Source organism: Rhinolophus sinicus, linkage group LG03 (genome assembly GCF_036562045.2).
Source record: "Rhinolophus sinicus isolate RSC01 linkage group LG03, ASM3656204v1, whole genome shotgun sequence".
Classification (NCBI taxonomy): Eukaryota; Metazoa; Chordata; class Mammalia; order Chiroptera; family Rhinolophidae; genus Rhinolophus; species Rhinolophus sinicus.
The window spans coordinates 40129457-40151109 of NC_133753.1; the positions used below are offsets into that span (position 1 = coordinate 40129457).

Sequence of the window (21653 nt, forward strand, 5' to 3'; positions counted from 1 at the left end):
AGGATTTTACCTATTCCAAAAGGAAAACATCTAAATTCAGTATTTCAATAAAGTATTGTTTCCTTCCTTACCATTAGATTAAAAAAATTGTTTTTTGTTGACAGCAAAGCAAAAGTTGTTTATAATGCAAATATACAGACCAAAGTATGATAAGGATGTCTTTTCTGTAGCATGCTGTATATATTTTTTTAAAATTCTATATTCTATTTATTTTTAAAAAAATCATGATGTGTTTTTTACTTACGTAAACCAATGTTTAATTCTGTTAGGTGTTTGCCTAACCCCAAATAAACATCTAAGAATTTTAGTTTCCCATTTGATAACATTATCTGATTATAATATGATTTTCCTTTGTATCTTTGTATAGGTACATTTAATAGTTTGATTTAGTAAATACAGTTAAGACATTAGTTTTAAGCACTGAAAGATCAGGATTCACTTTTTGGACAATTTGCCCCTTCAGTGTTGCTAATGATAAGTAATTTCTGAGCACCATTTCAAACCTATAAAAATGGTCATGGCCCAATATTTGTTAGATCTTTATAATGAATTACTATTTGTCTTATAAATTCAGTATCAATTCTTTTTATACATTCAACAAGCTTGTCTCTGACCTACACATCCTATAGGAAACTATAGTCAAGGAGAGACAGAGACAACTGAATTATAAGAATATAGACTCTCAGGAAAGCCAAGGATGGGAATACAAGTGGGCTTCCAGAAAGATGTGTGGAAGTGGGAGCTGGAAAACCCTAGGGAGTCTAGGTAGCATATGTTGTCTGTCTCCTATCTCTGCTTCTTTGTGTATCTTTTAACATCTTTCTCTGCTAACTGGCTCATATGTTCCTCAATTCACATGATAGAATATGGGCCTAGTTTACTGGTTTAGGCACAGGGAGAGACATCTCTCTCTCTTAGTCTCAATTCCAGATTCCTGGAGAAGGGACCATGACCTGGTTTGGGTCAAATGCCCACCCCCTGTCAGGCTTGGTGGGCAGGGTTACAAAGTGGCTGTAAGGGACCAAACTTTGGGTGTGGATGTGTCATTATGAGCTCAGTACACCCTACAAAAAAGATCCACTGCATTTCTCTAGGTCTATAGTAAGAGCAATAGCATTACTAGATTATTGCTCTACTCTATCTCAGAATGTTATATACTCAAAGATCTTTTGGGGAGGAAGGAGGATATGTTGTTTTTTGGGGGCTTTCATCATGACCATGTGAAGAAAAAGAACTCTGTTGCATCTAAGACATTTTGATTTAATATTTAATTTTCTTTTTAACAGGTTAGTGGTTACTTGGATGATTGTACCTGTGATGTTGAAACCATCGACAAATTTAATAACTACAGGCTTTTCCCAAGACTACAAAAACTTCTTGAGAGTGACTACTTTAGATATTATAAGGTATTTTTATTTTTTGTATAAGGATACTTAAAGTTTAAATGGATAATTACATTTTCTTTGGCATTACTAAGCTTCAAAATTATGACTTGACATTAAAATTGATTAAAATTAAAATTACTTAAAATTGATCAAGGCTATGTTAGGAAAATTCAGTTCATAAGAGTGAACCATGTGGTTCTGAAACTACCCACTGGATACTTTTAATTTCAATAACTGAGTTTTGCACTCAAGAGTTAGAAACTAGTTGGTTAAACTGAAGTCAGAACAGAAACTATTATATGTATTGTTATCAAAATCGTGACTTGTTCATAATTTTCTAAAACATCAGATTTATTTCAATTAATTAAAATAATTAAGAATTTTTGAGAAGCATGACTTTATTCGGACCTGTATTATTTTAACTAGTCACTTGTCATATTTTATCTTGAGATATTTACTGAAAGGGTTCAGAAAACCTGAACATTGGATTATGGAACTATAGTCTGAGTTCACAATTGTCTAACTGTTCTACTTTGTTAATTGTTACTTGCTTAAAATGAATTTGAGTTGTGCAAATTTGAGTTGATCTGAGCCACTTTGGCTCTTAGTTGCCATCTGTTTAGGGTTTGTTTAGTAGCAGTCTGTGTCTTTCTAACCAAGTCTACCAATTTACTTACATCAGCTACACATATATATGTTATCATTAGAACTTGACAATTGGTAAATGAAAGAAATAGAATAATTGCAGCCAATATCATGACCAGGTTATAGCATCATAACTCAACAACTGTCAATGATAAACTTTCTACATTTAGAGATTTTTAAAAACTTTTTTCTATTATTATTTTACAGGTAAACTTGAAGAGGCCATGTCCTTTCTGGAATGATATCAACCAGTGTGGAAGAAGAGACTGTGCTGTGAAGCCTTGTCAGTTTGTAAGAACCATGTATATATACATTTAAATATCATTACATCTTTTTTTCAAGTAATTGCAACTTTTTAAAAGGGGCCAATATGACTAAAGTAATATTTTAATCCTTAGGCTAAATATAATGTTAATATTTACATATTATTAAACTTACCAATATAAAACCTATTTTGAATTATCCTGCCTTCATAATAGAATTTAAATTTTGTGGTTAATATAATCTTTTACTTATTAGTAAGATTAATACTAATACGACTTAGCAGCTATTTTTGACTTTATGATGGTGTGAAAGCAATACGCATTCAGCAGAAACTGTACTTTGAATTTAAAATTTTGATCTTTTGGCTAGTAATATGCAGTGCCATACTCTCTTGTAATGCTGGAAGTGGCAGCAAGATGATTTTTGCCAAACTGCAGGCTAATGTAAATGTTCTGAGCATGTTTAAGGTTGGCTAGGCTAAGCTGTGATGTTCGGTAGGGTAGGTGTGGTGTATTCAATGCAATTTGCCTTAATTATACTTTTCAACTTATGATGGGTTTATTAAGATATAATCCTATCGTAAGTCGAGGAGCATCTATAGTTCTTTAGGCTTGATATTATTTTTCTTCTTGTATCATACCAGAACAAAGTTATGTTTATAGTATAATAAAATGAAATTAACCAAGGTAGAAACAAAATTCCTCCCTTTTTTTTTCTAAGTGTATTATTTTTCTTGGATTTCCTTGGGTGGGGAAGGGTTGGACAAAATACCTGGTTTTATGTAGGAATTCTCAGAGCATTAAGATTTGAAGAATTCTATTCTAAAAGCAGAGAATTTTACACTTTTCAATGTAGTCTTTTTTTCCCTTAAAAGTATACATTTTTATTTTACTATTTTTATTGTAATAAAATATATATAACATAATATTTACCATTTTGAGTTGTGTAGTTCATTGGCATGAAGTACTTACATTGTCATGCAATCATCACCATCATCCATTTCCCAAACTTTTTCCTCTTCTTGAAGTGAAACTTCCATGCTCATTAAGCAATAATAACTTCCTATTCCCTCACCCCTTTAGGCCCTGGGAACCACTAGTCTGCTTTTTCCCCCCTATGAATTTGACTATTCTAGATACCTCGTATAAGGGGAATCATTACACTATTTGTCCTTTCGTGTCTGGCTTATTTCACTTATAATAATGTTTTCAAGGTTCTTCTGTACTGTACCATGTATTAGAATTTTATTCCTTTTTAAGGCTGAATAATATTCCATTGTATGTGTATACTATATTTTGTTTATCCATTTACCTATTGATTGACTTTTGGATTGTTTCCAGCTTTTACCTATTGTGAATAGTGCTGCTGTGAACTTGGGTGTACAAATTTCTTTTGAATTCCTACTTTCAGTTTTTTGGGTATATACCCAGACCTAGAATTGCTGGATCATTTAGAAATTCTATCTTTAATTTTTTGAGGAATGCTATGTTGTCTTTCACAGGGGCACCATGTTCCATTCCCACCAGCAATGCACAAGGATTTCAGTCCTCATCTTGACTAATACTTGCTATTTTCTGTTTTTTTTTTGATAACAGCCATCCAAATGGGTATAATGTGGTAGTATAATTTCGAGTTTATTTTTATGCATGTACAAGTGGCTGGATAGACCTAGCTAACATGTGGAATTAACGCAAACGTAAAATATTATTTAAGGGTATTTTGTCATTAGATGAATGAGAAGCATGTTTTTAGTTATATTGCTCTTCATAGAAACAGTATTGAAAATTGAAGTATTAACTTACGCATGAACGTCATTACAGTGATATTATCAATTTATATGTTTCATTTTACTGCATAAGTTCTAGCACTTATATTTAGTAATAGGAAAAATAGTTGGGAATATTAAAATTTACCAATAACTTATGCATTTGACTCACTAAAAATGCCAAAAATATGGAAGATACTTCATAAAGTCATTTCATTGCAATTATACATTAAATGGGCTATTATTAACATTAGCTGGAAGAAGTAAATAGTTTTACAATTATTACAAATTTGAATCTCATCTTGAAACAGCAATTATTTCTGATTGTTGTTAATGAAGTATAGAATTAGGGGACACCACCTTGAGAAGAAGATTGCATGGGGCAGAAAACCTGAGAGATGTTTAGTATCAAGTAATAGCTTATTGATTCCCAAGTGGACAGACTGAGGATGAGATCTATTTTATTGTACAATCTAGAGAAAATGAACAATTTTAGCATTTAACAAATGCTAAAAGATACATGTTTATAACTTTGCTTGAACTCATAGAAATGCTAAAAAAAGAATCAGGCGAAAGTTAGCAATTTGTAATGGGAAACTGAGACAGACTCTAGTAATTTCACCTTCTGCAGAACTGGGGCGGACTGCCTTTCATGCCAGTAGTCTGCCTTTTCCTTGAGCTGGTCTCACAATGAAGATAAAGCTTTTCCTTTAAAAAATAGTTAAATTATGTTTATCCACCAAAGTATATTAGTTTATAATTATACATATATATAACACATATATATGTATAAAACATGTAAATAAAAGGATTATAGTAACTACAAAATTTAAATTCTATTATGAATTATATATATAACATATATAATTCATAATAATAAATATGTACATACTATATATGTGTATATACACATACATGGTGTGAGTAAAAAAATACAGTGAAGTTTGAAATTAATAAAAAATGTATTGGGAGGCCAATTGGCTCAGTGGTTAGAGTGCAGTGCTCATAACTCCAAGGTCGCCGTTTTGATTCCCACATGGACCTGTGAGCTGCACCCTCCACAACTAGATTGAAAACAATGACTTGACATGGAGCTGATGGATCTTGGAAAAACGCACTGTTCCCCAGTACTCCACCCCCCCCAAATGTTATAATAAAAGACACATTGCCATTAATCCCCCTCAAAATACTCCCCCCCTCAAAATACTCTCCCTTGCTTCAAACACACTTATTCCATCGTTCTTGCCACTTTCTGAAGCAGTTCTGGAAGTCCTCTTTCATGAAATTTTTTTTATATTAGTTTCAGGTGTATAAAACAATGTAATAGTTAGACATTTCACCCCCCAAGATATTGCCCTTCTGATATTGTATATATCTCTTACAATTCCATTGACTCTATTCCCTATGCTGTACTCCATATCCCGTGACTATATATATATATTATAGTTGACATACAACATTATTCAGCTTCAGCTTCAGGTGTATAGTGCAGTGGTCAGGCATCTACACCATCCATGAAATGGTATCCCTAATAAGACATGTGCCCATCTGACACCGTACAAAATCTTTACAACATTATTGATTGTGTTCCCCAAACTGTCTTTCATATCCCCATGGCGATATTGTAGTTACCAATTTGTGCTTTCTAATCCTCTCCCCTTCTTTAGTTACACTATAATGGTTGCCTCAGTGTCCTGAATAGATTCAAAACGTTTACCTTGCATGGTCATTTTGACTTTGGGGAAGAGCCAGAAGCCTCAAGGTGCCAGATCGGTGAATAAGGTGAATGAGGACACACCATAATGTTTTTATTTGATAGAAATTGCTGTACCAGTGCAATGTATGACACGGAGCCTTTCTATTGTAACCACAAAATATGGTGAATGCTGCTGCCAAGTGCCATCCAATGGAAAGGCAGGGTCCTTCAACCTGCAAAGTGGTGCGTCGAACCTTAGTAACAGTGTGTGACAAGTTTCCACTTGTGTGGTGCAGTCAGTCGGGTGTGAGCTACGGTTGATAGAAGGTGTTTTATCAACTGTGTTTTAAACTGTGCAGTACGTCATCTTCCATCATGACAACACTGTGTCACACATCGCTTCTGGTATATGGAAATTTCTAGCAGATAAAAACATTATAGTGTGTCCTCATCCACCTTATTCACCAGATCTGGCACCCTGCAATTTCTGGATCTTCCCCAGAGTCAAAATGATTCAGGACATCGAGGCAGCCACGACAGCACAATTAAAGACACTCATGAAAGAGGACTTCCAGAACTGCTTCAGAACATGAAAAGAACAATGGGATAAGTGTGTTTGAAGCAAGGGGGTTAACAATGGGATAAGTGTGTTTGAAGCAAATGTTTTCTAGGGAGATTAATGGCAATGAGTCTTTTACTGTAATAATTTTTTTAAAATATAAACATTCACCATACTTTTGATCACACCTCATATGTACATGTACACACACACACACACACACACACACACACACACACACTGGTTGTTCTGTCTGTTTGGAGATCAATTCAATTAATGTATCAAAAAAATTAAAATGGTGCTTATCTTTGGACCTAGCAATTCTACTAGGAACCATGTTTCCCTGAAAATAAGACCTAGCTGGACAATTAAATATAACATAACGTAATGTAACGTAACGTAACATAACATAACATAACACCTGGTCTTATAGTAAAATAAGACCCAGTCTTATATTATTATATTATATATAATATAATATTATATTATAGTAAAATAAGACCAGGTCTTATATTATAGTAAATTAAGACCAGGTTTTATATTAATTTTTGCTCCAAAAGATGCATTAGAGCTGATTGTCTGGCGAGGTCTTTTTTTCGGGGAAACATGGAATTTCACTACTAAAATAATTAAATGTTGAAAGATAACTGTAAAGCAGTACTGAATTTTGCAAAGGTGTCGATTCTGCTGAAATTAGTCTGTAAATTTGGCATGGTTTATTATATGAAAAAAATAGAAACTATCTAAGTTCCTTTTAAATGGCAGAAACCATCTAAGTACCTGCCTAGAAGAAGAATATACATTGACCCAGTTCAAAGTCTGGAAGGCTACACAATAAAGTGATTGTCTTTGTGTGGGTCCTTCCTTTTGGACAGGTGTACTCTAACTCAGGAATATGCATTGGGCACTGCAATTTACAGAGTTCTCCCACATACATCATTCTCTTTACTCACAGCATCACTTTGACAATAGAGAGATAGGTCCTGTAGTTAATAAGTGAACAATGCATAACTAAAAACTATTACCGTTTTCGTCTGAAAAGAACTAGAGCAGCTTCTTTAAAAAAAGATTGATTTCAAGACTGGACTAAGAAATACGCCAGAAAAGCTTGGAATATCTTGTCATAACAGAAGGCAAAAAGTGCTGCTAAAGATTACTGGGGTATTATCAAAATTACACAGGTACAAATATCAAGTCAGTACTTAGTGGGTCCCCTAGTGGCCAAATGTAGACTATTTGAGCATCAAAAGGAATAATAGCTAAGTAACTATTTCCATTTCCATGTTGTAATATATGATCAGCAATCCATAGAATAATTTGTTGTTGAATTTTTTGTTTACTTGTAATAATATAAAAACTGCCTAACTATTCTCAGTTAAAAAAAATTGTTAACTTCAATAACTTCTTTTTTCTCATAAATCATAGAAATTTAAAATAATTTTTAGAAGATAGAATAAATATCATATAAAAGCATTTTTTCTTTTTCAGGATGAAGTTCCTGATGGAATTAAATCTGCGAGCTACAAGGTATGTACACATATTTATTAATATATGTAGTATCTTGACAAAAAAACTTGAATAACTCTTTTCCCTTGCCAGCTACTACTCCACTTCTCTGCTCCCCTTTAGAGTGAAACCCCTTGAGACTTATTTGTACTCAGTGGCTCCAGTTCTTTTGTTCAACCTTTTATTATGGAAAGCATGAAAGAGAAATAAAAGTAAAGAAAAAAGCATGTACCCATCACCCAACTTCAGCAATTATCGATGTATTGTCTGTCTGTTTCATTTGCACCTCCCACTTCATTCTCCCAGTTACTTTATTTAAAGATTGTTATTGGGGATGGGGAATAGGACTTTATTGGGGAACAGTGTGTACGTCCAGGACTTCTTCCAAGTCAAGTTGTTGTCCTTTCAATCTTAGTTATGGAGGGCACACCTCAGCTCCAAGTCCAGTTGCTGTTGTTAGTTGCAGGGGGCGGAGCCCACCATCCCTTGCGGGACTCAAGGAATTGAACTGGCAGCCTTGTGGTTGAGAGCCCACTGGCCCATGTGGGAATCGAACTGGCAGCCTTCGGAGTTAGGAGCATGGAGCTCTAACCGCCTGAGCCATCAGGCCGTCCCTGAAAATGGTTTTTGAATAGGTCAGCCAGTGTAATCAAAGTTGTTATTTAGTATATAAATGTTTCAAAAAAGTTATATAATTTCAGTTATTTTAATGTTCCCTTTTATTCTTAAAAGTGTCCTTGTCTGGACAGTCATTTGCAAAGACATCCTAACAATAAGCCTATAATAAGCACTCACTATATATTTGTTGAGTGATTGAGTCTGTGGCCTCTAGCTTCCAATGTTGTCTTTCAGCTATGAGGTGGTGATGACTAATGTGTTGTGAAATGTTATGATCCATACTCACTTCCCCTGTGCCACATACACACCTCTGCAAACATATATAAAGGGATTTAGACATTGAGAAGAGATGTGGCTGGTGAAAAATGTATTTTAAAGACCTAAGATATTGGAATACTTTTTATAAGTCTTGGTAGGCTCCATGGCATTTTTACAATCATGACATTTAGTGTCGTATGGACCTTAGACTCACATGATCTAGTTCAACCACTTATTTTATAGAAGAGAAAACTGGTGCTCATTATTAGGCCATTAGAAAAGTGGGACATTGTCTCATGACTCATTGCCTAGTGACTTCCTTAAACTTCGGAGTTTATTAGTGAAGATTTTAGTAATCAGTTATTGGAACTATAATCTATTCTTTTTTGTGTGACCATAATAGTAAATTTGTTCTCCAACAAAAACAAGGGCAAAGTCGTCTATTTATTTTTTAGCTTCAGGAGCAATGTGAGGGCTTATTTTTTTTTTTTTTTTTTTAAAGTTTTAAAGCCAAGGCGCTGGATGGTACCAGGTATAAAAGAATCTCAAAGAACTTCAAAATTCTTATTTTTAAGTTTTAAAAATGCTGTAAGTTATATTCTATTTATTCCACTTTTCATTTTAGTATTCTGAAGAAGCTAACAATCTCATTGAAGAATGTGAACAAGCTGAACGACTTGGAGCTGTGGATGAATCTTTGAGGTTTGATTTTTTTTTTTTTTGGTAGTAGTAGTATTTTATGTTTTTTCATGTGAAATATTAACTTAAAAAAAAAAAGAATAACACTATTATCTTTGTTTGAAGTGAGGAAACGCAGAAGGCTGTTCTTCAGTGGACCAAGCATGATGATTCCTCAGACAACTTCTGTGAAGCTGATGGTATGTTTTTTATATTATGCATTTTGTTTAAAATTGTACCTAAGAAAAAAACAATTCTTTTAAAATGAATTTTAAAAATTCAGTTTTTGTTTGGCAGTTCCTCAAAAAGCTAAACATGGAATTACCATGTGACCTAATAATTCAACTCCTAAGAATATACCAAAAAATACTGAATACAGGGAAACATTTTTTACACCCATGTTTATAGCATCATTATTCAAAATAGCCAAAAGATGGAAACAACCCAAGTGTCCATGAATGGATGAACGGTACACAGTGTAGTACATACACACAATGGAAAATTATTTAGTTATAAAAAGAAATAAAGTTCTGATACATGCTACAATGTAGGTTAACCTTGAAAACATTATGATAAGTAAAATAAGCCAGACACAAAAGGACAAATATCGTATGATTCCATTTATATAAAATAGCTGAAATAGGTAAATTGATAGATACAGAAAGTGGATTAGAGTTTACCAAGAGTTGGAGGGAGGGAGGATGTGGTGCTTTTCTAAGTTGTTACAGAGTTTATGTTTGGGGTCATAGAAAAGTTTGGAAACAGTGGTGATGGTTGCACAACATTATGAATGTAATTAATGCCACTAAGTTGTACACTTGAATATGTGTAAAATGGTGAATTTTATGTTATTTATATTTTACCACAATAAAAATGTTTAAAAAGAAAACTCAGTATTGAATGTCAGCTATACCTAAAAAATATAGTATATAGTCACGGGATGTAAAGTACAGTATAAGAAATATAATCAATAATACTGGAAAATCTATGTACTGTGTCAGATGATAGTAGACTTGTTGGGTTTATCACTTTGTGAGGTATATAAATGTCTAATCACTAAGTTGTTTTGTACACCTGAAACTAATAAAAAAAGAAAAAAATGAAAATTCAGTTTTTGGAAAAAACTCACCTCCTGAGTTCCATAGTTCTATATATATATATACATACATATATATATATATATATATATATATATATATATATATATATATATATATATATAAAATTTTTGTAATATATATAGGCATTTTGCATAACTAGCTCAAATGTAGAGATTGTACAAACTTGCTTCTAATTTTCTTGCATTGGCTTATTAAATAGTTTCCTTAATGATAGTCCATGCTACTTTTGGAAAAGAGAATGATGACCCATGAGTTGTATCTACTACATCTAAAGCTAAGGCAGAGGGCTGGTGCTATTAAAATATAGGCACTCTAGAACCCAATAGAACTCTTTGATCAAGATTTATGGATTCTCCGATTCTTCATTTCCTGAGTGTTTTCCTTTTTATAGTGTCTAGCCTTTTAACTGCCTAAACAACATCAAATCAAACTGAGTTTTGGTATTCTTCTATGGCTCTTTTGGAGCAGATTAATAAACTTTTAAAACATTAGTGAAAAGAGTGATACAGATCATTTTAATTACAATCAAAAGAGGAAATCTGCAATTCTCTCCCCACACCCCCCAAAAAGGGGGAAGAAAAAGAGAAAGTACTTATTTTTAATTTTGTGGCTTCTTTTTGGGAAAAAAGAAGAGAAATACATGCTTTCCTTAATATAAAACATGACCATATTTTGGCACATTTATATATATAATCCTTTATTCCTAATTCCAAAATCTGAAAACCCTGAAAAGTAAATATTTTTTTCCCTGAGTTTAGCATAGATTCATTCAGTGTGAATATTTATGTATTTCACAGTAGAAATATTTATGTGTTTCATTAAAAGTTGCTACCCTAGTCCCTGCTGGAGTAGTAGTCAATATATGTTGCATGTATTAATTTTCTAAAATTTGAAAAGTTATGAATTCCAAAACACATTTCACCCCAGGGGTGCTGGATAACAAGTTGTGGACATACCAAGATTTAGAGTAGTAAAGGAAGGAGGTTAATAGTCTCTCAACCCCCTAATTTTGCCATCTTTTCCACAGGATTCTTTGGCCTAAACATTGCTATGTGAGATAAAATTAAACTGATAACAGGCAGCACATTTTTTTTTTTAGGCCTGCAACATTAGAGAAAGAATGCTATTAATAATACTTTAACTTCTAGGTGTTAATAAAGTATCCTTTTGAGATGACATGCATACATTTATGTAGCAAAGATTGAGAATCAATAATTCACTTCTTATATGGTGGAGTTTTGTGAATCACTTGTCCATTCGTATTTGTTTATTTTGTTAAAGGAGGTTGAATATTTAAAAAGAAAGGACAGCTTTATAAGGACTAAATAATTTATGTAAATGGTACATGAAGTTTAGAAGGTATTTTATAAATCTAAATTAGAAATTTGAGTTTTGACATCTGGCAAAATATGGTTATAGTAACTTCAAAGAAAAGAAAGTTGGGAGACATGAATTTATCATAAGTAAAATTATGAGGCAACTAGTGTTTATCTCTAATTAGGCACAATATGAAAAATTTAATCATTTCTTGGTGGTTAGTTTTCTGTCTTAAAATAGTAGATGCTGAGCATTATTTATATATTTTAAGAATAAGGGTCATTTTTATGAATTTATTATAATTTGCTACATTGTGCATTACTCTCACAGTTATATCTAGATGCTGTCACTGTGTTGCTTCTAGAAGCAAATTTCCCCCTAATTTATGCCCCCAATATACTGTGAATTGGGGTAAAAATAACTGAGCTTAGTTTTATTTTCGTCTTTTTTTTTTAATAAGTAGGTACTAGTAAAAACTTGATGGACTCTCTTGTTAGCATCTTCCTGCTGAGATTTTTGTCCTCGCCTTTGGTTGTGTTAAAGCCATTTTTGCCCACTTCCTCATTCTTTGTTGGTTCATATTGTTAAGCTTTCTAGATGAGTACAGTATTGCTGTACTATTAAATAATTTCCCAGAGCCACTGGGAAAGAGTAACTAGAGCCACCCTTTTTTTCTTTTTGGTTTTGAGTTTATAATACATATACAAATTTATAGAACATATGAGAAAGCAATATCCCACCATTTTTTGTGTTTTTTACATATACACCCATAATTGGCTTTTTTAAAATAGTGTTTACCTTTTCATTTTATTAGCTAGCCTTTTTACTTAAAATTTTGACTGTAAAATGTTCTCTTAAGAAACATTGTAAGTAACATCAGTATACCACTAGCTAGTATTTATTATTGTCTATGATTGTGCTAAGCACTCTGCACATATAAACTCATTTAAGTCTCACAGTAACACTAGGAGTATTATTATCCCCATCTTACAAATGATGGCACAAGGCGTAGAGAATTGACATAACTTGCCAGGGTTACGCAGTGAATAACTAGTGGGGCCTGGATTCTGACGCAGGCACTTTGACTCCGGAGCCCATTCTTTTAACTGCTCTGCTCTGTTGAGGTAGCTTTCAATTTTCCCTTTTATAAATAATGCTGACACAAATGTCATCCATCTTGCATATGACTTTTTGCATATCTAGGATTATATGCCTTTGGGACAGCTTTGTAGTGGATTCTGATGGTGCACATGTAAGAAGGATATATTTGGTAACAATGGTGTATGGTACTAAACTAACTCTTCTTCCTTTACCTTAGTTACTGATGAACTACTGCAGTTAATGTGGAGGGAAATGTATAGTATCTTCTTTGTCCAGAGAGCTTATGAAAATTGAATTGCCACGTTTCTTCGATTCTAAAATTCGCATATTCCTATTTTTGACCATTCCTAAAAGCTGCATGCTTTTCCACCAGTGTGTACAGTTATTGTGGCTGTGTTAGTTCTTCCCTCTTTTCCCTCTTATCTTTCTCCTGAAAAATCATCTTGAAATCCCTGAGGCATTGATACATTTGTGGTGCCTTAGAAGCAATGGAATACAGTCTTGTACACTAGCTTTTTAAAAGTAACTGAAGAAAAGAAAGGCTTAATAAAACATTTTGTTTTACAGACATACAGTCTCCTGATGCTGAATATGTAGATTTGCTCCTTAATCCCGAGCGCTACACTGGGTACAAAGGACCAGATGCTTGGAAGATATGGAATGTCATTTATGAAGAAAACTGTTTTAAGTATGTATAATTTTCATTTAGAAAATTTTGTAAGATTTACTTGTTTCTCTTTGTAAACAAATAAACAAAATCCTAAAGATTTAAAAGTACAAATCAAACTCACTTTGTTAAAGGTTGTATTGGGACATAGAAACGTACTTATTCATTAATCCAGTTCTCTTCTGGGGAAACATGTAGACATGTTTCAACAAATGATTTTTTCTTCTTTAAAAGACTTAGAATGGTATTAGACTTTTATGGGAGTATTGTAGGCACTTAAAAAATGTTTCTTGACTGGATTATAGAATCTCATTTTATAGATGAGGTAACAGAGCCAGAGAGATTTACTTCATTGTCCAAGATCATATAATTAGTGGCAGAGAATAGGTTAGGATATATCACTCTAATTCTCTTTTTGGTGCCTTATACTCCTCTTTTTGTGGCTATAGTTATTTTACCTGCTTTAAAGTAAAATTAATTTCAGAGAATAATTATAATAGCTAACACTTCTGAGCACTCACCGTGTGCCCAGCATTTGCTTGCTAAGCATGTTACATACATTTTCTCCTCCAGTCCTTGCAATCACCCTGTGTTCTAGTTGTCGCTGTTTGCAGTTAGAGAAACAGGGATTTGGAAAGCTGATTTTAAGTGATTTGTCCATTGTCAAAGATGTAGTAAGTGGAAGAATCCACTTTATACTTTTAACCACCGTAATGGAAGCAGTCAATTTGATCACTGGGTGACTGACTGACACATGCTTCAAGTTTACCCATATGAGAGCTTCTAGGCTCTAAACAATGTGCTTATTGGTTTTTGGAAATAATTTGTGTGTGTGTGTGTGTGTGTGTGTGTGTGTGTGTGTGTGTGTGTGTGTGATTCTGTCTCAGAGATTAGGGGGAGAATTCTGGGAAAATCTTTGGAGTTTCAGATATGCAGATAATACAGTTCACTTTTTATAAGTCAAATATAAACATAAGAGATCAGTAAGTATGCTTATACAAATAAATGTCAGACTGTTTCTGTTTTGACTTGAGGAATTGCTCCAGTTTGGGACGTGGAGAATCTTCATTATTTACTCTTTTCTGCCATGTGTTTGATTTAAATTCTCTTGACTATTATTCAGAATGTTTGGTTTACTGACTTACTGTAAAGGTTTTTTTTTTAAAGTGTGAACTGAAATAGAGCCCAACTGAAACATTTGTTAGATTTGTATTAGTTTTATAGTTCTTTTCTAACTAATTTATATCATGTTTTCAACAATATTTCTAAAATATAAACAATGCATGAGGCACTAAATTGAGTATGTTCAATTATAGCATATATGTTCAGTTCTCAAAATGTCTCAATTTGTGCAAATTTGCAAAATTTAAATAATGGACATTAAAACAATCCCACACTTTACTAGTGATACTAATTAATATTTATTTTGAGATTTAAAAGCACTTTAGTGACATATGCACTCTATTTTTTCTTATTAAAAAATACCTTTTATTGAAATTATAACAAACTTGATTGTCACAGGGTAAATTGATATACCTAGGATTACCTAAGTGGAAAATAATCTACCCGGTATTTTTCCTTTTTTATTTTAATGCTTGTATTGGATATTTATTTTTTTGCTTGTTTGTCTTTCAGTTAGGAGTGCACTTTGTGCCATACAAACACACATACATGTATAATATATATACACACATACTAGCAACTCTAGGAGAAGAGCTTGAGTGGTATTTTTAATTCCTTTGTTTGAAGAAGTGATTAGGAAATGACTTTCTGGCTGTTACAGTGGTAAAAGATCAGAAACTAATATCACTAAAACAAATAACAACCACCCTCCCTTAAAGCAATTAGAGAAAACTAAGTATTTTATAAGCTCCATAAAACAATTTGATTTGGGATATAGTCATTCAGAAACTTTCTGAGATAATTTCACTGTTACTTAAATGATTATAATATGATAGGTAACGTATTTATGTTTTATATTTTAATTCTTCTGTTTCTAGGCCACAGGCAATTAAAAGACCTTTAAATCCTTTGGCGGCTGGTCAAGGTGAGTTATTTATTTGCACTGTTATGTTATTTATCAGGTAGTGAACTTTGGTTAGAAGGAAAGGGAAAGCAAGATATGGGTTGGCAAGAGCATCTGAGATCATATATTTCTGTTGCTATAGAATCTATGCTTCATCCTTGCAGAGAAATTGGTGTTTAATATAGTTACTCTTCAGTAAGGAGTATTTTTGTAGTAAAGTGCAGAAGTTCATAGTATTAAACTATCATAGGATGGAGATTAGGTTACATATGTATTCTATTCATTTTTACAGAATGTGTGTTCAGTTTTTCTGTTTGCTCATTTTCTAATTAAACGAATATGCAAAAAACTTCTGCCTCAAATCTTTTCCCAAACTTAAAATTATGGTATATATTGGGAGTCTGATTTCAAATTCACATGTCTTTATATCTCATTAACATTTTTCATTTTCTACTTACACTAAAGGTCTGGCCCTAATGCTTCCTTTTCCACAAAACTTCCCTGATGTTCCTAATTGGAACTATTCTCTCCTCCTTATGCAGTGATATTATGTCATCTTTTTTTTATGTCATGTTTTGTTTCTCATACAGCCCTTTTCACTGTCTAGCATAATTTTATTATTATTTATATATCTGTTGATCTACGCTAGTACTTTGGACATATGGGCAACATGTATTGGTTTCATCTTTTAATCTAGAGCCTGGAACATCACATATGGAGTAATTTGTTAAATAAATGATCGATGAATGTTGCCCTCCTCATTTAATGGTCTTGTCTACAATAGTGAAAGTCACGTGTTCCTTCAACAAATGACTACCCATCATTTAATATGTGTTAGGCACCATGTCGGTGGAGAGGGGATGTAAAATTGAAATTCACAAATCCTTTCCCAGTCTATGATAGGCAGTTATAATATCCCTGTTCTCTGAATATGTGCTTACTGATGAAATCTTTGATGTACTTTTAGCATTTTTTAAATTTATTTGAAAAGCTGCTGATCTCGTATGGTCCATAAACATAAATTTCCTCCAGAAAAGCAGTGAGATTGCATCATTCCCTAATGTAGGCACTCTAATCTTCCTTAGGTTAGAAAGAAGGAACATCTTTAAGCAAGGCTTTTGGTCTTATACAGAGTCACCTATGGTAACTCAGTGGAAACTATTGATTTAATATCAGATGAAATGCAAATTCCTAGACAAGAGGTGATCTTAACTATGAACTCACATTATGGTCTGATAAATTGATTAAACACCCTCTCTTCTCTTAAAGATAAATGGGAACGATTTAAATGTTTATCATTAGGGAACTGGTTAAATGATTTATGGCATATTCACATAATAGAATACAGCCATTATAAATGTTGCTGAAAATTTGTATTCATTTATATCAGTATGATTGATAGCACACTGAGGGAAAGCAGGTATCAAAGCATTACACAATATGTAAAAACATAATATAATATCTAAATATCCATACACAAAGAAAAAGGACATTTACCAAAATAAAAATGGTACTGATTTTTGAGCAGAAGGAGTTATAGATAATACTCTTTATTTCATCTTTTTTTTAAAACATATATTTGCAATGAGCATATGTTACTTTAATAATCAAACAATGATGGCATTCAGTACAAGTGGGCAAAATGAAGATAATTTTTCAATAATGAATGAGCAGCTGCATACAAACTGCTGAGTTCTGCATAATTTGAATCTTACACATAGTCTCTAAAAATATTCCTGAATAGAGTAAAATTTTATGTCAGTCTGGAGGTTTCAAAGCAATAATACAAATCTGTAGCAGAAACAATGTTACAGCTTTAGGATAAATAAATGTGGAAAATAACCATAAATCCTTAAGACATTTAAGATACTCTCAGATGATAGATTAGATTTTTCTCTCTTGTTAGTCCATATTAAATCTTCTATGAACTGAAAATACTCTTTATTTGGGCTCTTGGAGATGGTGCTGTTTAGTCAAATCAGGCATAATTCCTATCAATCAGAAGTGTTTCACAGATTTTGCTTTGGTGGATGAACTGATGGACAAAAACTAACCATTATAAAAAGTTTTATTTTTATGAAAGTGTAGCATTTTAAAAGGAGCATCTGGAAGGAGTTTATGATAATAAACATTTTGTTTTGTTTTTCAGGGAAAAGTGAAGGTAAGTAGAATTTCTTTATCCTACATTACATATATGAATTTCTTATATGTTCAGATGTTTATTCTCAAAATTTTTTTTTCTTTTCACATCTGAGACTCAGAAGAGGTTAATTTTCATTTCTTTATCTAAAATTCTGGAGGTAAAAGTACAGGTTAAGGGAAAATGACTGTGTCTGGGATCAGGCAGTAGAGACAGCCTGCCTCACTCAGCTCTAATAATTCACTTGTGCATTTTCCACTGCATGTGGAAGGCAGGCATTTCCCTGGGCCTCTATCAGAGTAAACACCCTCTCTTTTACTGGTTAGACTCCAGGATCTGCTGGGTCTTATATAGGAAGGTTCTAGGCTTGATCAGGGTGTTGATCTATTGGCTTCCAAGGCTTATGCTGACTCTTTAGTGTAGGTATCATTGCCAACTCTTTAAATTAATTGTAGTACCAGAAATTTTAGCACATTTTCAGTTTACTTTGTCTTTTTGAGAATCTGTTTGCTTTATGATTGAGATCGGAATGATTTTGGTTATTTTTAAGGCCATGCGTTTAACAATATGAAAAGACTAAGCAGTACTTAGCTTTAGTCCAGCTAGATGAAATTGCTAAATATGAAGTCTTTCCTCTTCCTCAAAATTCTCTATCTTCTGAACATTATTTTTATGAATTGCTTTTGCATTATGTCTAAATAACAATACTAAAATCTGATAACATTGCTATTTTATTATTGTACTGTATATTATAGTAATGGTAGCGGCTAAATAAAATACGGAATCAACTGTACTATTTGGAATTAAAATTTCTTTAGCAGTAAGATCATTTTTCCAAAGCTACCTCAGATTTTATTATTGTTAGTGGTGATGCTATAATTTTCAGTTTGAGTAACCTTATTCTACCTTGGTGTTCCTAGTTCTATGCCATATTCCAGCTACATCAGAAGCTATTTTGGCTTTTTCAATACTATTTGAAGATCTCAACCTGTCTCTCTCTCATCAAAGAAAAGATTGTTGACCTGTGGAGACTGTCCTTAGAGAAACTATCTTATTTATGACTATAAGTATTCATTTTGGTCAAACATGAAAAGGTTATCTCTGACAGTTGTCATAGTAGGTGATTATTTAACTGGATCACCATCAGGTCAAGTTGAGAATAGCTACTTTAGGATTATAAAATGAAATTGAAAATTTCATCAGCAGGCTGCATCTCAAACAATATTATAACTCCTGCTCCCTCCACCCCCTCACCAATTCATGGTCCAAAACGTGAAAGAAAAACCTAAAGGTTTTTATGAGGAAACACATCCCTTGTAATCCCACAACCCCCAAATAATTGATAATGATAATGGCTAAGACTACATGCCAGCACGCTTCTAAGCAATTTACAAATACGATTTCATGTAATTCTTCTAACAATTCTAGGAGGTATTATTTTAATCTCCATTTTATAGACAAGGAAAAATGAGTCCCAGAGTGGTTTAACAACTTAGCTAAACTCATACGACTTGTAAGTAGCAAATTTGTATTCAGATCAGGCAGTTAGGCTCCAGGGTGCATGTTCTTAGTTACTGCCTCATATTGCTTCTCTGTTAACATTTGACAATAATTATTATTTACATATGTATTTTTATAATAGATCTTTATATTTATAGTTTTGTATATTATTCCCATGTCTACTTGCTTCCTTAGCCCATGTCTTAATCAGCTCAGGCTGCTCTACCAAAATACCCTGGACTGGTGCCTTAAACAAAAGACATTTATTTTCTCACAGTTCTGGAGGCCAGGAAGTCCAAGATCAAGGTGCCAGCAGATTTGGTTCTTGGTGAGGGCCTGTCTCCTGGTTTTCAGATTGCTGGCCTTCTTGCTGTATCCTCATATGGCACAGAGAGAAAGAGCTCGGGTCTCTTCCTCTTTTTACAAAGACACTAACTCCATCAGGGGACCCCACTCTCATGACCTCAACTAAACCTAATTACCTCCCAAAGGCCCCACCTCCAAATATCATCACTTGGGGGATTAGGGCTTCAACACATGAATTTTAGAGGGGGATACAAACATTCATCCATAACAGTTTAGGTTTCTAGAAATGGATTTGCTAGATCAAAGGATAGGGACATTTCTGGCTCTTGATACATATAACCAGATTCCATTTTGTCATTGAAAGGATGTGCTAATTTACACTCCTTCTAAGCAATGTACCAGCTCGTTTTACCTGATCCTTGTCAGTATTAAATATTATCATATTTTTATCTTTACTGTTAAAAGTAGTTATCTCTATAATTTTAATTTGTATTTTTTATTACTAGTGAGACAGCAATTTCTGTTATTACCATTTGTATTTTTTCTTTTGTGAATTCTCTATTCATATTATTTGCTCATTTTCAATGGGCACTTTAGCATTCTTATTCTGTTTATGAGCTTTTTATATATTTAGGCTATTATTCCTTTGTTGTATTTGCAACATACATTGTGTCCACTTTGTTGTTTGCAATTTGCTTTTGTTTGTGAAGTTTTCTGACAAACAGATGTTTTAAGTTTTCAAGTAGTCTAATTTATTCCTATTCTCTTTGTTATTTCTTCCATTACTTTTACGCTTGTTTGGTTCATATTACTATAAGCAACTTTAGTCAAAAGAACTGTATACTACAATGTTGTCTCTAACAAATGCATACTTAGAATCTTTACATAGTTATAATTATTTCTTAGGCCTTTTTATATATTGTTTCAAATAAACATTTTCATGTATTGTCATTTTCCATATTCTTGTTGTTTTAAGTTTTATATTCTACCATGTTAACTAGTTATCTAGTATTCTATCATGTTAACGTAGGCATTATTGTACATTTTGATTATTGTAGGGTTTAAAAATTACATATAACCATCTTTCTATAAATTATACTCCCTTCCCTGCATTTGAGTTATTTCTTTAGAGCATAGTTCTACAGTTCTAATTATATGGACAGTGATCTTCTTTGGTCATAGAATATAAGTGATATTTGGTTTTCGTAACATTTCTTTGATTTTCTCTTTTGAAATATTGAATGGCATACAATACCATGAGTTATATACAAATAATACACCTCCAATTCCACTTTATAATTTTTATTTACTTTTCAAATTTAAAAAACTAATGAGTTCTTAATTTTCATAGCATGAGCTGTTATCAAAGCTTAGTATTTTTCCATGTATTGATTGACCATTTAAATTCTGACCTCCTATAAAAATACTTTATTCTGAAAGTTATGAGAGTAGGGCTACCGAAGGCAATGTGGAAGCTTTCTAAAGACTGAACAGGAGAGTGGGACCTAACTGTATCCATACCAAGAACACCTCTCCTTCCTTTGGAGAAATTGCAAATAAAATTTGGACCTTTTGTTAAACAATCTTTAAATCAGTTTGGCACGCATGTGCTATAATATATTTAACCTTTTGAAAAATTTAAATTTTTGGCATTTTTACAATCTTGTGACTTATTTTTCTTTTAATTTCAGGGAACACTTTTTACAGTTGGCTAGAAGGTAATTGGAAACTTCTAAACAAATTTAAATGATAAAATTTTTCTCATTTTTAAAGATGTATGAAATTAATTTTATGATTTTACAAGTTTCATATATGAAATTTCTATTTCCAAATTACTTTTTTTAGGCCTCTGTGTAGAAAAAAGAGCATTCTACAGACTTATATCCGGCCTACATGCAAGCATTAACGTGCATTTGAGTGCACGATATCTTCTACAAGGTATGTCCCATTCACTTTTATTCACTTTGCCACACTTATTTTCAGGTATTCTTCAAATTTTTTTCGTATTCACCTGAATGGGAAAAATTGATCCTATTGAATATTAGGCAGAAAAAATTCATATTTAAATGTTACTAATCAGGTTTATAAGAAAGAGACACTG

The 21653-nt window shown here is 32.8% G+C and overlaps 1 protein-coding gene across 2 annotated transcripts in view; it reads left to right on the forward strand.

The window, feature by feature from the left end:
* Nucleotides 1-21653, forward strand: part of ERO1A (endoplasmic reticulum oxidoreductase 1 alpha) — a 42935-nt gene that overhangs the window by 10596 nt on the left and 10686 nt on the right. Inside the window, exons 2-11 of one of the 2 annotated variants that reach the window (XM_019725704.2) lie at nt 1287-1406; nt 2238-2321; nt 7803-7841; nt 9322-9398; nt 9501-9574; nt 13481-13601; nt 15581-15627; nt 17756-17767; nt 21244-21270; nt 21398-21490. In XM_019725704.2, the coding sequence (XP_019581263.1) occupies nt 1287-1406; nt 2238-2321; nt 7803-7841; nt 9322-9398; nt 9501-9574; nt 13481-13601; nt 15581-15627; nt 17756-17767; nt 21244-21270; nt 21398-21490 (694 nt within the window). The remainder of the gene's footprint in view (nt 1-1286; nt 1407-2237; nt 2322-7802; nt 7842-9321; nt 9399-9500; nt 9575-13480; nt 13602-15580; nt 15628-17755; nt 17768-21243; nt 21271-21397; nt 21491-21653) is intronic. The other variant, XM_074327475.1, reaches the window with a different exon arrangement.